Source organism: Podarcis erhardii (assembly GCF_964252035.2).
Source record: "Podarcis erhardii genome assembly, chromosome: 5".
In the NCBI taxonomy this organism is placed as follows: domain Eukaryota; kingdom Metazoa; phylum Chordata; class Lepidosauria; order Squamata; family Lacertidae; genus Podarcis; species Podarcis erhardii.
The window spans coordinates 8,809,859-8,826,851 of NC_138509.1; the positions used below are offsets into that span (position 1 = coordinate 8,809,859).

The window sequence follows — 16,993 nt, forward strand, 5'->3', positions numbered from 1 at the left end:
ATAGAGAGGAAGAATCAGAGGAAGGGAATGCTGAGCTCTGCCTCTCTCACAAATTCCGTGTTTGTGAACACACGTCTGCTGGGAGAACAGTTTGTGTGAAGCAGGAGCCGTTTCTGTGACAAAAGAGTGTGTGTCTTTTCCAGCAGCTGGAAATCACGGAGCCAGATGCGAATGCCGTGTGACTTGGCAACATGAACATTCGCGTACACATTCATAATTTTTAAATAAATAAAAAATATCCATTTTCAGGTTGCAGTCTTTGCATTTAATCCCCCCCCCCCATTACTGCTTGCTCTTTGGCAATTCATACACAATAAGGTATCAGGGATGCGGGTGGTGCTGTAGGGACGCGGGTGGCGCTGTGGGTTAAACCACAGAGCCTAGGGCTTGCTGATCAGAAGGTTGGCGGTTCGAATCCCGGCGAAAGGGTGAGCTCCCGTTGCTCGGTCCCTGCTCCTGCCAACCTAGCAGTTCAAAAGCACGTCAAAGTGCAAGTAGATAAATAGGTACCACTCCGGTGGGAAGGTAAACGGCGTTTCCGTGCACTGCTCTGGTTCGCCAGAAGCTGCTTAGTCATGCTGGCCACATGACCCAGAAGCTATACTCCGGCTCCCTCGGCCAATAAAGCAAGATGAGCCGCAACCCAAGAGTCAGTCAGGACTGGACCTAATGGTCAGGGGTCCCTTTACCTTTACCATTAAGCAGGGATTAGCAACGGCATACTCAACACCATTCAGCGGGCCCAAGGCTTTGTGCTGCTTTGACGATTTGTTGACTTCCTATGTCTTTAATATCCTCCTTTTCCTTGAATGCAGTTCCAGTCGCGGCGGAGGAAGGGGGTGTGGTGGGGGTGGGTTGCCCCAGGTGTCACCACAGAGGGGGTGACAACATGCCAGGGCGACACTCACTGCGGGGCTTGCAGTGCACCCGAACCACGTGTCTCTCCTGGGAGTGACGCGGTGGCTTGAGTGCCTGCAGGCTCTGTGCTGCCCCAAACGGTCTGCCCGCCAACTTCACCCCAGCTGTAGGGCAGCTGAGTGGGAGGAGGCAGGCAGACTCCTCGGAGGCCCCACAGAGCGTCCTGTCTCACTGGCCCCGCCCCAAGGATGGGCGCAGGGCAGGTGTGCCATCCTAGGCGCCCAATCGGCTGGGTCCGCTGCTGGTACCCGTATCAAAAGAATTGTGCATTACTTTCTCACTTAGCCTTGATTGCTATCTTGATTTATTGTTGTCGTTGTTGTTGTTGCAGCCACACAAGCTGGGACAGGTTTACTCTTAACATACCGTATTTTTTGCTCTATATGACTCACTTTTCCCCTCCTAAAAAGTAAGGGGAAATGTGTGTGTGTCTTATGGAGCGAATGCAGGCTGCTCGGGTATCACAGAAGCCAGAACAGCAAGAGGGATTGTTCTGGCTTCTGAGATTCAGAATATTCTTTTTTCCTGTTTTCCTCCTCCTCTGGTGCGTCTTATAGAGCGAAAAATACGGTATCTTTAAGTTAAATGGGAAAGAAGAAAAATGCTTAAAGGTATCTAAAGAAGTACAAGGGTATGGAACACTTTCAGATGTTGGTCTTTTTCTCCTTTAACAGTTAAGCCAGACCCTAGAAATTAGGTTGGAAGGAAGTGAATTTTCTTCTTCTGCTCTGGATAAGGTGGGGAAATCTATCAAGCTTCCAGGACGTGCAAAATCACATCAGGACAGAAGAAAGGTTAGTCTCTCTTTTGTCAAGTTGCTAATGATCGATAACAGTAAATCTGCCTTCTTGTCTCTATAGGTCTTGGGCATCTTAACATGCAAAATGCCGGCTGCAAAGAATATACTGTATTCTAATTACAGGTTGTGTGTCGCACCCCTAAATCAGATGATTTTGTAACGTATCTCAGCATCAATACATTAATACAGTATTTTTGCCACCTAGTGGTAACTACCAGTAGCTTAGATAAATATTTTTAGCATCTCCACCTTTACGGGAAACATAGGAAATACGTGGCAAGATCCTGCCAAAGTTCAGTATTTTTTTTCAGACAAGCTTCAGGACCACCACACGATCCATCACTCAGAATCAAACGAAACCATTTCTTAGCTGACTCTGGGGTGTAATGATAACCAGTTCCACACTTCCCGATATAAAAGGACTAGTAGGGAGTGACTGGGTAGGGACGCGGGTGGCGCTGTGGGTTAAACCACAGAGCCTAGTACTTGCCGATCAGAAGGTTGGTGGTTCAAATTCCCGCAAGGGGGTGAGCTCCCGTTGCTCAGTCCCTGCTCCTGCCAACCTAGCAGCTCAAAAGCACGACAAAGCGCAAGTAGATAAATAGGTACCACTCCAGCGGGAAGGTAAATGGCGTTTCCGTGCGCTGCTCTGGTTCACCAGAAGTGGCTTAGTCATGCTAGCCACATGACCCGGAAGCTGTCTGCGGACAAACGCTGGCTCCCTCGGCCAATAAAGTGAAATGAGTGCCGGAACCCCAGAGTTGGTCACGACTGGACCTAATGGTCAGGGGTCCCTTAACCTTAGGGAGTGACTGGGCTGCCTGGGGAATCTGTAGAAAGCAAAAGACATTTGAGGGTTTTGTTTTTTGTTTCCAACAGGTAGTATAATTTGTGAGTTTGGACTGGTCATGTCAAAAATGAGGTGGTGCTGTGCCAAACTCATGTTTTGGTTTGCCAACTTGAATCAAAATGGCACCTGGCATCCATGTGGCAACAAAGCCCTCTGCTGCCCCCACTTTGGGTACCCGTCTGCAGAGTTTGGCTAAAGCGACATTTTGGTCTACCATCTTGGTTCAAAACGGGGCCAGTGTCCAAATGCTTGCCACCCCCACCTTGGGGACCCTCGTGCCAAGCCTGGTGACAATATATTGAGAGGCGGTTGAACCTATGACCAAAAACGGGCAAAGTCACACCAAAGTGATGTTTGGGGCTGCCATCTTGACACAAAATGGCACCATGCATAGAAATGGTGATGAACCCTGAGCTGAGTTTGCTGGCAATATCTTGAGAGGCAGCCAAGCCTGTAGAAAATAAGACAGGCAGGCAGACAAGCCGCTTTCCAAATATATAGTAGATTGTCTGAAATCTAAATAATCTGGAGGGATGAGGGTTAAGAGGGAGTTAGGAAAGGGAGGGACAAAGCCATAATGCGAAAATGTGGAAGCCATCATTTAATCAAAAGATAGGAATGTAATTACGAGATCTAAGGGGAAGAAGAAAAATGAAAATTTATGGGCATCAACAGAGCATATTCAAAACCCAACAGTATTGCAGGCTCCTCCTTTTGCAGAAAATAGTGTAAAATAAAGAGTGATCCTTTCACCAGGTTTTTATTTCACCATAATTTGCTTCAGTGGCTGATTGAGGTGAAGAAAGGATGGCGGGGAAGAGTGTATGAAATATGGAAACATTTCTAGTAGGATTGTGTTCCATATTTAATCCGTTTATTCTCAGTCAAAATAGTTTTTTTAATATGCACATGAAATGTTTGTGCCACTGTTATATTGGTTTGCAATGAGAAATATATATTTAAAAAGCTGGCTGTTCTGTGGCTAGTTGATGCTCTTTCAAAACCAAAACTTTATGTCCCAAGATGTAAGAAAACCGATTCGCGTAGTTGGAAAAAATGAAACGAAAGCTGTTCTTTTCCAATACATCATTTCCAGCTTTCCAGTCAGTAAAAACAGGGATGGCAGAAGCTGTCATTTTCCATTTGCTGTTAGATTTCAGCTTCCGTTTTCCTTAACCATTGACAACGGCTGCAAAGTACGGGGAGTCCGAGCTGAGGGCCATACATATCCCTATCCTTGCTGTAAAATATTGTATTTAAAAGAACTGCATTTAATGAGGCTGTTGTTCTTCCGAGAAAGCATTACAACAATCACAGCAAACTAAACCTAGGCGTGAAGTATCCCTTAATCCTCATAAAAGATGAACAATCACCCAGAAATAAATATGTATATATACATATATATGGTGCACATGGTATTTGTTTGGAATTTTTATTTCTTGAAAATAATAATTCATACAAATGGACACAGTCACAAACATGATTTTAACCCAAAATATTGCTAGCCTACCACATTACCAGGAAGGAATCCATGTAGGCAATGAAATGCAGCTACTTTTCAGTAGTCTAGTGCCTCTCTCAATCTCTCTCTCTGCATCCCACCAATAATATATATTAACCGGTGACAAAAAGCATAATGCTCGTTTATAAAAAAAAACTTTTATTTTGCACCTCAAAATCTCTTCGAAATGTCTTCATTCTGAAATAAGGGGAATTTGTGCCGAAATTAGGAGAAACTGTTTTTACTTTATTAAATTATTCTAAAAAAATAAGACAAGAAGGTAGAAAAAACAATGCACTGCGTGGCATAGAAAGAAAAATGGGAAAAATCGTTGTCCTGAGAAGTTCACCAACTGCTTCGCTTTTAGGCATTTTTAAACATATAAAAAACAAAGGATCCCAAATCTCAAAAATGGTTTGTCGAATGCCTCCCTTATATATATTTTTTTTCTTGTTGACAACTAAGCAAACAAACCCTTGTTAATGTTCTAAAAACTGTACACAGACAAGTACATTCATGATATAATTAAACTACTAACTTCTCTGGCTTAACAAAGAACCCATAGGACACAGAAACAGTGAGTCAGGTCACTGAACAGGGACAAACTACATTTTTATATGGAGGAATAAAGTTTTCAAATCTTTCATCTCCCACCATTTCTCATTATACTGCATTTTGGACCACTGTCTAAAACATAATATGGCCTCCTCTGTATGTTCATGATTTTGCATCTATTCAAAGTCCACTCGGTTTTCCGCACGCTTTCCACAGTCGCCCGTGCTGGGAATGATGTTTTCTTAGGCTACAACTGGTCGTTAGGGTGGTCTCTATCAGCTTCCGGTTTGACTGTCTGGCCCGGAGAAGGAGCGTGGGGAGGGTGGGCAACAGGAGGAAGCCCATGTGATAAGGACATGGCGTTGGGGACTATTCCTTCTACGGCGGTAGGTAGGCCAGGTGGAGCCACGCTGACAACCCCGGGAGGATACCTGCTGAGAGAAAGGAAAGCATGCATCAGAGATCTGTTGAGACATAGTGTTACTTTTTATTTTATTTTATTGGGCATGTGTGTGAAGACATTTTCCTACAAAATTTAAGGAAGAGTAACTTGTAGCACAGGGACGCGGGTGGCGCTGTGGGTTAAACCACAGAGCCTGGGACTTGCCAATCAGAAGGTCGGCGGTTCGAATCCCCACGACGGGGTGAGCTCCCGTTACTCGGTCCCTGCTCCTGCCAACCTAGCAGTTCAAAAGCACGTCAAAGTGCAAGTAGATAAATAGGTACCGCTCCAGCGGGAAGGTAAACGGCGTTTCCGTGTGCTGCTCTGGTTCGCCAGAAGCGGCTTAATCATGCTGGCCACATGATCCGGAAGCTGTACGCCGGCTCCCTTGGTCAATAAAGTGAGATGAGCGCCGCAACCCCAGAGTCGGTCACGACTGGACCTAATGGTCAGGAGTCCCTTTACCTTTACCTTTAACTTGTAGCACAAGGATGAAACTATCTTTTGGGGGCAGAATTTCTTCAATCAAGATGAGCGTCCTTCCAAAGATGTTGTTTCTATTTCAAATGATTCCAATAATCAAGGGGACAAAGATCTTCAGAGAGTGGCAAAGAATGATTTCAAAATATATCTGGCAGGGCAAAAAGCCACGAATACAATTTAAGTTACTAACTGATGCGAAAGAAAGAGGTGGCTTCGCCCTGCCAGACCTGAAACTTTATTATGAAGCATCTTGTCTCTGTTGGATAAAGGATTGGACAACACTAAAAAATAATAAGTTACTGGACTTGGAAGGGTTTGACAACAGGTTTGGTTGGCACGCTTACCTATGGTTGGGGAAGAAGAAAGCTCATAAAAGTTTTACCAATCATATTTTTAGAGGCGCCCTAATAGAAGTATGGGATAGGTACCAATTTTTTTTTTTAAAAAATAAATATTTATTAAAATTTTTGAATATAAATGCACAAATAATAAACAATCTTACTTCTGTCACAAACATAGTTTCATCACTTCTTTGGGCTCCCTCGCATCTCCCGCTCCCATTTGCATCGTTAAAAGATTTTTCCAAACAAATTATCAACTTGTTTACAATCTCGTGTCCACTCATTCGAATATAATCTAGCAATTCTTCCAAAAAATTTTATATTTTCTTTAATCTCACTTATCATCAAATTTAAATCTAATTTAGTGGTGGCCAATTTTTTATAATCGAGCATCCTTCTTAACATTCAACCAAATTACAATGTTTTTGTAGATACATCTTAAATTTCTTCCAGTCTTCCTCCATCTTCTCTTCTCCCAGGTCTCGGATTCTGCCAGTCATCTCGGCCAGTTGCATATAGTCCATCAGCTGCACCTGCCACTCTTCCAGTGTGGGTAGATCTTGAGTTTTCCAGTTTTTTGCAATGAGTATCCTTGCTGCCGTTGTTGCATACATAAAGAATGTTCGGTCCTTCTTTAGCGCCTTCTGGCCGACAATACCCAGAAGGAAGGCCTCTGGTTTCTTAGTGAAGGTATACTTAAATACCTTTTTCAGCTCATTATATATCATTTCCCAGAAGGCCTTCACCTTAGGGCATGTCCACCAGAGGTGAAAGAATGTTCCTTCATTTTCTTTACATTTCCAACATTTATTATCAGACGAATGGTATATTTTGGCAAGTTTAACTGGGGTCATGTACCATCTATATATCATTTTCATTACATTTTCCTTCAGAGCATTACATGCGGTGAAGTTCAGCCCAGTGGTCCACAACCTTTCCCAATCCTCAAACATAATGTTATGCCCAATGTCCTGCGCCCACTTTATCATAGCCGATTTAACCATTTCGTCTTGTGTATTCCACTTTAACAGCAAGTTATACATTCTAGATAATACCTTAGTCTTTGGTTCCAACAATTCTGTTTCTAATTTCGATTTCTCCACCTGGAACCCTAACTTTTTGTCATTTTTAAAAACTTCTTTAATCTGAGCGTAATGTAACCAGTCTCGCACCTTATCCTTCATTTTCTCCAAACTCTGCAATTTCCAATTGTCTCCATCTTTTTCTAATATTTCCCAATATTTTGGCCATTTGGCCTCCATATTGGGTCTTTTTCGGGCCTTAGCTTCCAGAGGTGAAAGCCACCTTGGAGTTTTATTTTCCAATAAGTCTTTATATTTTGTCCAGACATTGAACACTGCTTTCCTGACAATATGGTTCTTAAAGGCCTTATTGATCTTAACTTTGTCATACCATAAGTATGCATGCCAACCAAAAGCATTGTTAAAACCTTCCAAGTCCAGTACGTCAGTGTCTTCGAGAAGTAGCCAGTCTTTTAGCCAGCAGAAAGCTGCGGCTTCATAGTACAACTTTAAGTCTGGCAGGGCAAAGCCCCCTCTTTCTTTCGCATCTGTTAATATCTTAAACTTAATTCTGGGCTTTTTGCCCTGCCAGACAAATTTAGATATATCTTTCTGCCACTTCCGGAAGCACTCCGTTTTGTCCACAATCTGTAGTGTTTGAAACAAAAACAACATTCTTGGCAATACATTCATCTTAATAGCAGCAATTCGGCCTAACAAAGAAAGTTTCAGTTTTGTCCAACTGTCCAAGTCTCTCTTAATTTCAGACCAACATTTTTCATAATTATCCTTAAATAGACTCAGATTTTTTGCTGTTATGTTTACCCCTAGGTACTTTACCTTTTTAACCATAGTTAGTTCTGTTTCTCTCTGAAACCGTTCTGACTCTGTATCTGTCAAATTTTTTCCCAGCACCTTGGTTTTCTGTTTGTTTAATTTAAATCCCGTCACCCGACCAAAGTCCTGAATCAATTGTAATACTCTTTTCGTACTAGATTCTGGCTCCTGCAGGGTCAAAACTAGGTCATCTGCAAAAGCTTTAAGTTTGTATTGTTTCGCTCCGACCTGAGGTACCAAAATATTTTGGAACCAAATGTACCTCATTGGTTATCCCCACTGGAGGTCATGAGTGTTAAAAAGATAAATATGAGAGAGGACTGGATGACTTATGGAGACATTGTAATTAAAGAAGGGGGAAAATGGAAATTGAAGCCATATGAACAAGTTAAAAAATATGTATATGATTGGTTGCACTACTTCCAAACAAATGAAATGTTTAAAAAGGATTGTAAAGAGAGGAGATATATTGAAGGAGAGTCTAGATTTCAGAAAGAGATAATAAATAATGATTATAAGGTATTGTCAAAAATGTACAAAATGCTATTGGAATGGCAAACAAAAGACGAAGAAGTCAAATCGGTTATGATACATTGGGCCAGGGACTTTGGTTATAATATACAGCTAGCAGATTGGGAGAAGGTATGGAAGGAAAATATGAAATTCACTGCATGTATGACGATAAAGGAAAACATTATGAAAATGGTATATAGATGGTACATCACTCCCGTTAAACTAGCAAAAATGTATAAGACATGTAACAAATGTTGGAAGTGTAAGGAAAGGGAAGGGTCGTTTTACCATATGTGGTGGGAGTGTAAGAAAGTAAAAGGCTTCTGGGAAATGATATATAATGAGTTGAAAAAGATGTTTAAATATACGTTTGTGAAAAAACCAGAAGCCTTTTTGTTAGGAATCACAGGAAGAGAAATTAATAGAAGTGATTATAAACTTTTTCAATATGCAGTGACTGCGGCAAGAATTTTAATGGCTCAAAAATGGAAACAAGAAGAATTACCAACATTGGAAGAATGGAGACGGAAATTGATAGACTTTGCTGAATTAGATAAACTGACAGGAAAAATCATATATCAAAAAGATCACAAGTTCAACCAGGACTGGAAAATATTTGTGATGAACAGACAACGCTAGTTGGATTTAAAGAGGCTTTGTGAGGAGAAAGGGTATTGTAAGAGAGAAATGAGTTGTAAGATTTATAAACTGGCAATACAACGATAAAGGAAATGTGAACCAAATTTAAAACTATGAGGATTGTGGAGGGAGCTGGGGGAAGTCTAAAAGAATTTTGTATTATATTGGATATGAATGTGCTTACACAAATTTGTAAAAGAAAAATCTTCTTAAAAAATAAAAAAAAAATAAAAAAACTTGTAGCACATGACAACTGTTGTCTGAGGAATATCTATCGACCTGGAAGTCAGATTCACTGAATGCATGAACATGAACAAAAGATCTCCAACTGGCAACTTTTAAGCTTTTAATCAGAAATGAAATCTTGCAAAGGAGTGCTACCGTGTAAATAGTAGCCAGAAGTAGAAATCCCATTAAAAAAGGAAAAAGCAGCTTAATGCCGCATTTAATTGCTCGCTTACTAAAGGAGGGCTGTTAACTATTCTGACACTCTTGCAGATGATGTTGCTGCCTCTCAGGGGGGTGGGAAGGTTATGGAGTCCCCCCCAAAAAAAATTAGCAGCAACTACATGGGAGATCAGTCACTAGAGCAGAGGGCCAGATCCAGTCCAATCACCTTCTAAATCCAGCCCGCGGAAGGTCCAGGAATCAGCACGTTTTTACATGAGTAGAATGTGTCCTTTGATTTAAAATGCATCTCTGGGTTATTTGTCGGGAATAGGAATTCGTTCATATTTTTTTCCTTTTCCAAAATATAATCCGGGCCCCCACAGGATCTGAGGGACAGTGGACCGGGCCCCTGCTGAAAAAGTTTGCTGACCCCTGCACTAGAGCCTCCCCCAATAAAATCTGGTTATTGTGGAGTACCAGCTGTCCCACCCCCACATGTACACAAGAGATTTGGAAGTTATAGCAATAGCATTTGATGGGAGTGGCATTTGACTCAAAATGTTAAAACCTTCTGAATCTCTTCTCCCCGAGTTGACGCCTCACAATGACAGCTCACTGTCAGCATGTCAACGGATATACATAGTGGATACTGTCTGGAGCAGACAAAAGGGAACGCCATTAAACTGGGGCGAGAGAACATTCCTACCTGTACGCAGCACCATTGAGCTCTGGATGAACAACTCCTGGGTCCATGCTGGCCCAATGTGTAGCTGCAGTCAAATGTTCTTTGTTGACACAGTTCCTCAGGTTGTCTGGAATGCGACCTAGCCAGACAGTTAAATATTGCAGCATAAGTAAACTCCGCATGTGCAAATAATGTCAGGTTAAAAATAAAATGCACGCAAATGTGCACAACACATTACCGTATTTTTCGCCCCATAGGACGCACCGGCCCATAGGATGCACCTAGTTTTTTTGGGGGGGGGGGGAAATAAAGAAAAAAAAAATTATTTCCCCCCTAGGTGCAGGGCAGGGGCGGGGGAAGCCCGAGCTTCCCCCGAACCCAGCCCCCAGAACAGGCTGCTATTCGCAAGCCGTGGGAGAGCTGCACGAAGTCGCGAAGCTCTCCAACGGCTAGCGTAGAGCTGCGCGAAAAGCTTCTGGGTGCCGGCAAGCTCTCCGCTAGCTGTGGGAGAGCTGGGTCTCCCACGGCTAGCGGATAGCTTCCTGAAGCCTGGAGAGCGAGAGGGGTCGGTGCGCACCGACCCCCCTTGCTCTCCAGGCTTCAGCGAAAGCCTGCATTCGCCCCACAGGACGCACACACATTTCCCCTTCATTTTTGGAGGGGGAAAAGTGTGTCCTATAGGGCGAAAAATATGGTAATAATGGCCGTTTTTCATTGTGTTATCAGTTCACCTGGTATGCCCCACGGAGAGCCTCAAGGTCCATAAACAGCAACACCCTAGTGGTCCCGGGCCCTAAAGAAGTTAGATTAGCTTCAACCAGAGCCAGGGCCTTCTCAACGCTGGCTCCAGCCTGGTGGAACGCTCTGCCTCATGAGACCAGGGCCCTGCAGGATCTGATTTCTTTCCTCGGGGCCTGTAAGAGAGAGTTGTTCTGCCTGGCCTTTGGCTTGGAGCCAATTTGATTCCCTCCCCCTCTTTCTTTTTCCTTTTTCCTTTTCTCCTCCTGTGATGAGGCTGCATTTTAATATTTTAATGTTTCAATATTTTAATGTTGTATTTTAATAAAAATGGGGGCGGGGGACAAGGATGATATGTTTTTGGATAATATGTCTTGTTATAATTTTGAATTAATTTTCTTTTTTTTAAAAAAAGTCAACGTTTGCAAAGTTAGTAGTGCCACACAGCAAATGTTATTTCAAGCCAGTTTGGTGTCCTTTGTACTACTGATGTTCCAGATACAGAAGAACGGCATGCTCGTTAAGGAAGAGTCGGTAAAAGAACACTGAGGGGAATATGGCTGGCACCTGTGATAGCTTTCCGGATCTCTCGGGCTGCTTCTTCCCGCATTTCTATTGAGGCCTGCTCACTGTACCACGCAGCGTGGGGAGTACAGATCAGATTTGGTGCATCCTTCAGGGGACCCTGACTAAAGCTGAGAGAAAAAGTAAAGAAAGGTATCATATACTGTACATCTTATATTGTAATTAATCATCATCACCATCATCTTCCTGAACAGAGGCTTTTGCATGTTTATTAAGAATAAGTATAAAAAGATAAAGGGACCCTTGGCCATTAGGTCCAGTCGTGACCGACTCTGAGGTTGTGGCGCTCATCTCGCTTTACTGGCCGAGGGAGCCGGCGTTTGTCCACAGACAGCTTCCAGGTCATGTGGCCAGCATGACTAAGCCGCTTCTGGCAAACCAGAGCAGCACATGGTAACGCCGTTTACCTTCCCGCTGGAGTGGTACCTATTTATCTACTTGCACTTTGACATGCTTTTGAGCTGCTAGGTTGGCAGGAGCAGGGACGGAGCAACGGGAGCTCACCCCATCGCGGGGATTTGAATCGCCGACCTTCTGATCGGCAAGCCCCAGGCTCTGTGGTTTAACCCACAGTGCCACCCGCGTCCCAAAGAATAAGTATACACAGCCAGAAATGAATGGCAAACACCCACAACTTCCATTTCTCAACAGCACAGCCAGTGCTGAGGATAATGGGAACAACAACATGTGCATTTGAGGAAACAGTATTGAGACGGGGTTTGAAAGCCCAGAGTAGATGTTTCCATAGAGTTCGCTGGAGGAAGATATATGTAATAAAACAGTAAGACAGCCATTTGCCTAGATATAAAGTGGTAAACTTTTGGGAGAGTTAGTTCTGGAGTTGCTGGTTCTGTGGTAATATGAGAGGAACGTGGTTCATTTGAACAGCTTCTCCCTGCCTTCATATCAAGTCTCAACCAGGTCAATATTTTGGCACCCCAAACAGATTTTGAAAGTATGATTGAGCTGTATACTGGGGTGGCTGGGCTTTCCTAGCCAAAACTTGATAGTGGAAAGGGATCAAACAGCATCTTTGAGGTATCTGTTCCTGACTGAATCCATGGAAGCTTTCAAGGTGTTGTCTAAACTTTTGTGTGGAGCTGTTAGGTGCTCACGCATCATCCAAAAACACTACCAGTATCTCAGAGCCCTGCAGGGCAGAGAATATAGATGGAGGACAGGCCAAGCAGTCAGGCGGGAACGTATTTTTGCTACGAAATATGCCTTTTACCCTTGGAAGATTGTGTAGAACCATTAATTTCCTACTAATCGGAAGTGAGGGCGAGTTGAAGCTGCTGCTACCGAAGCCAGTGGGTGGGTCCGAAGGTGAGCAAAGGCTGGTCACCAGGGACACATAATTGATATTGTCTTTTTAATAAATAGCAGGAAACAACATATTCTGGGTCACTGCATATTCTGATAATAATCCAGAGATGCAAGTATAGGAGACACTTGGAACACTCTAGGAAGGACCAGAGAATCTTCATTTGGAAGGTGGCGCTGTGGGTTAAACCACAGAGCCTAGGACTTGCTGATCAGAAGGTCAGCGGTTCGAATCCCTGTGACGGGGTGAGCTCCCGTTCGGTCCCTGCTCCTGCCCACCTAGCAGTTTGAAAGCACATCAAAGTGCAAGTAGATAAATAGGTACCATTCTGGCGGGAAGATAAACAGCATTTCCGTGCGCTGCTCTGGTTTGCCAAAAGCAGCTTATTCATTCTGGCCACATGACCTGGAAGCTGTACGCCAGCTCCCTCGGCCAATAAAGCGAGATGAGCGCCGCAACCCCAAAGTCGGTCACGACTGGACCTAATGGTCAGAGGTCCCTTTGCCTTTTTATTTTTGTTTAGCAATAGAACAGGCACTAAACAGGAAACAGAATCACCTGAATGGTTCTGACTCGTGTACGTCCAAGGCTGCCCCTCGTATCCTTCCTTCCTTCAGGGCCTGTGCAAGTGCTTTTTCATCTACTAGCCCTCCTCGAGCCATGTTCACAAGGAAGGCTCCCTGTCGCATCTGCGGGAAGTTAAAATGCCCAGATTAAAAACACGCGAAATAAAGTTGATGTTAGTAGAGGAACCAGCCGTCATTGGAACAGCCTACAACCAAAAATGAACCACTTGCCTTACTACACACTGGAAAAATGCTACAAAAATCTTCTTATAAACGAAGCTTAAAAGGTGTAAATAGCCAAGCAAAACTGCATCTTTATCATGGTTAAACTGAACAAGGCCAGGGGAGGGGGAGCATCAAACAGATTAATTTTTGCATTTGACAGATGTTCAGTCTGCGTTTAAATGCTATAATGTAGCCTAAGGCAATACTGAAAGCAAACCTTAAAAATATGGGCAGTTTGATGCTTTAAAAATTCTTTCCGTCTAGTTAACAGGACTTTAAAATGTGTGCCCTGTTGTACTGCACTGAAGTCAGATGACAATTTATGAAATTTAAGACTCTGAGTCGCTGAAAGGAACTGCCGTGGCTTTGGAAAAAGTGCACAGGCTGTTTCCTCTACCTTTCACAAGAAACTGAACTGATTTACTGCAAAAAAAAATATTTTTTAAGGTAAAGTGAATAGAAATTACTAAAAACGAGACGTGTGAAAACAAGCACCCGTTAGCAAACAAAATGTGTTTGCTTACTGAGGCAACAATGTAATTTTCTACTTGCCTTAACATATCAATGGAAACACTTAAAGTTGTACCAAGTAGAACAGCACAGCTGTTGACATAAAAATAAGTGACATATTAATAACTTATCAGAACACCTTTGCATTCCAAGATCCTTTAGGAAAGCGGAAATATTTAATAAATTATAAAACTGACACAGACAATTGTAGCTTTCAGTAATACGCTTATGTCGATTTCCTGTTTCATCAAGAAGTTTCACGGCTTTCAGAAACTTGCAAGCAAACATATCCATAAACTATGTTAATGTAATTCAACAAATGGCCAGCCCATAATGTTGAGATTTCTTGCTTGCTGAAAGCCAATTAACTTGAAACCCAGAAAGCTGTGGAAACCAGTTTATGTGAAGCGTATGACTAGATAAAAGGAAAATCATGAACTGCCTCAAGAGAGAATCCACAGAATTAGCTGTGCAGTAAATTCTGTTGGTTGCAATAAAGAAAAGAAAAGCTTTATGGCACCTTAAAGATCAGAGCATTCATTTATATCAACATTTCTGCAGCACCATTTTAAAAAACAGAATCGACACTGTAATTAATATAAAAAAGAATAAAATGACAATTTGAAGTACCTCATATGATTACAGGAGCAGCAAGATAGCAACAGGTTAACTAATACATTAATACCCCGTTCCCTGGGAACCAAAGCACAACTCTAAAAATCAGTTGAAAAACTAATGTGCCCTGAAAATGCCTGCTGAAATAAAGGTGGTTTTGCAACCTGCCTAAATAGAGGCCATGAGGCAGCCAGTGGCTATTCCATATTCTGTTCATCATAGTTGAAAAACCCTTCTGCCCAGTCGGCAGACCTCTTAAGGGGGGGGGGGGAGAGAGAGACCCAGAAGTGGATTGAATTCTCATGTTCTCATGAAGGTTCACAGATGAAAAAGAGATTCTTGGAATTATTGCAGCACAAGCTTCCATGAACTAGGTGCCAATACATCAGGTGGATGGTCTGATCACCAAACCTCAGAGAAGTGGTTGCATAATACAAAAATTATTGTTGTTGTTTAGTCGTTTAGTCATGTCCGACTCTTCGTGACCCCCTGGACCAGAGCACGCCAGGCACTCCTGTCTTCCACGGCCTCCCGCAGTTTGGTCAAACTCATGCTGGTAGCTTCGAGAACACTGTCCAACCATCTCATCCTCTGTCGTCCCCTTCTCCTTGTGCCCTCCATCTTTCCCAACATCACGGTCTTTTCCAGGGAGTCTTCTCTTCTCATGAGGTGGCCAAAGTCTTGGAGCCTCAGCTTCACGATCTGTCCTTCCAGTGAGCACTCAGGGCTGATTTCCTTCAGAATGGAGAGGTTTGATCTTCTTGCAGTCCATGGGACTCTCAAGAGTCTCCTCCAACACCATAATTAAAAAGCATCGATTCTTCGGCTATCAGCCTTCTTTATGGTCCAGCTCTCACTTCCATACATCACTACTGGGAAAACCATAGCTTTAACTATACGGACCTTTGTTGGCAAGGGGATGTCTCTGCTTTTTAAGATGCTGTCTAGGTTTGTCATTGCTTTTCTCCCAAGAAGCAGGCGTCTTTTAATTTCGTGGCTGCTGTCACCATCTGCAGTGATCATGGAGCCCAAGAAAGTAAAATCTCTCACTGCCTCCATTTCTTCCCCTTCTATTTGCCAGGAGGTGATGGGCCCAGTGGCCATGATCTTACTATTTTTGATGCTGAGCTTCAGACCATATTTTGCGCTCTCCTCTTTCCCTCATTAATAGGTTCTTTAATTCCTCCTCACTTTCTGCCATCAAGGTTGTGTCATCTAGGATGCAACTAACTGCAAGACTGCCATTATTCTGTAGGCAGTTCTCTGCCTGCAGAACTAAGAAATGGTTGTTTTGATTGGCAAGCATACACTTCTGATAATGTAAGTTCAATAAAAAGTAAGTTACGGCTGTAAATGCTATGGGTGATCTGCAAACGTTTCAGTTGAAAGTCTGAAATTATTTCAAGTACTCTCCTCCACCAGTAGCCTGACAACTAAATTGGGATGGGAACACTTGTGAGTATTAGCACTGAACACAAGGGGGCAGTAGCCACTTAATCTACGAATTGAGATATGCAGAAATTTTATTGGAAGACAACTTTTTGGTTCTCGAGTAAACAAAGATCAATGTGATTAAACTGCAGTGGTAGGATGTGACATTTCTTCACCAAGTAGAACCAATTAACAGGACAGACGGCAGACAAAATTGATACCTGGTTGCCAGGCAGAACCACTCACCTCTCAATATACCCTGTAACAATATATCTGCAATATGGCAATGACATCTTTGGTCTTCCTCGCAAGGCTGTTGTAAGTTTCTCTAAGGCGATGTTTGTGAAGTGCTTAGAACACACAAAAATTGCTATGTCAATGTTGACTTTTATCGTCACTGTGACATTATCCGAAACATACCTGTTTAATGGTGAAGTCATTAATAAGGTGATGGTTGTGTTCGTTTAGGCTGCAGTGGAGGGTGACGCAGTCGCTGTGAAACAACAAATCCTGCAAAGTCGTCACCCGCTGAAGTCCAAGAGCGCGTTCCATGCCATCTGAGAGGTACGGGTCGTAGAAAATGACATTGAAGCCAAAGGCTTTTGCACGTAGTGCAACTGCTTGACCAACTCGTCCTGCAGGGAGGGGGAGAATTCGTTTTGTCTTACAACAAATATTGTTGAGGCAGGTATAAAGCTACCCACCCATTCATGCAGATGGGGCTAGGATGCAATGTTAAACTATCTCTTTTTCTGGTGTGGCCGTAAGGAAAAGGTTTAGCTTCTGCTTTCAATTAATAATAATAATAATAATAATAATAATAATAATAATAATGATTTATTATTTATACCCCACCCATCTGGCTGGGCCTCCCCAGCCACTCTGGGCGGCTTCCATAGAAACCAAAAATACAATAAAATCACACGTTAAAAACTTCCCTGAACAGGGCTGCCTTAAGATGTCTTCTGAATGTCAGGTAGTTGTTTATCGCTTTGACATCTGCTGGAAGGGCGTTCCACAGGGC

General features: G+C 42.9%; 1 protein-coding gene across 5 annotated transcripts in view; it reads right to left on the minus strand.

The window, feature by feature from the left end:
* Positions 1 to 3,985: 3,985 nt before the first annotated feature.
* CTBP1 (C-terminal binding protein 1) overlaps positions 3,986 to 16,993 on the minus strand; it is a 55,496-nt gene continuing 42,488 nt past the window's right edge. For 4 of the 5 annotated variants that reach the window (XM_081861004.1, XM_081861008.1, XM_081861007.1 and 1 more), the window contains 5 exons: positions 16,390 to 16,604; positions 13,181 to 13,311; positions 11,281 to 11,408; positions 9,997 to 10,114; positions 3,986 to 5,057 (listed from right to left, as the gene is read on the minus strand). In XM_081861004.1, the coding sequence (XP_081717130.1) occupies positions 4,871 to 5,057; positions 9,997 to 10,114; positions 11,281 to 11,408; positions 13,181 to 13,311; positions 16,390 to 16,604 (779 nt within the window). In that variant the 3' untranslated portion in view covers positions 3,986 to 4,870. The remainder of the gene's footprint in view (positions 5,058 to 9,996; positions 10,115 to 11,280; positions 11,409 to 13,180; positions 13,312 to 16,389; positions 16,605 to 16,993) is intronic. The other variant, XM_081861005.1, reaches the window with a different exon arrangement.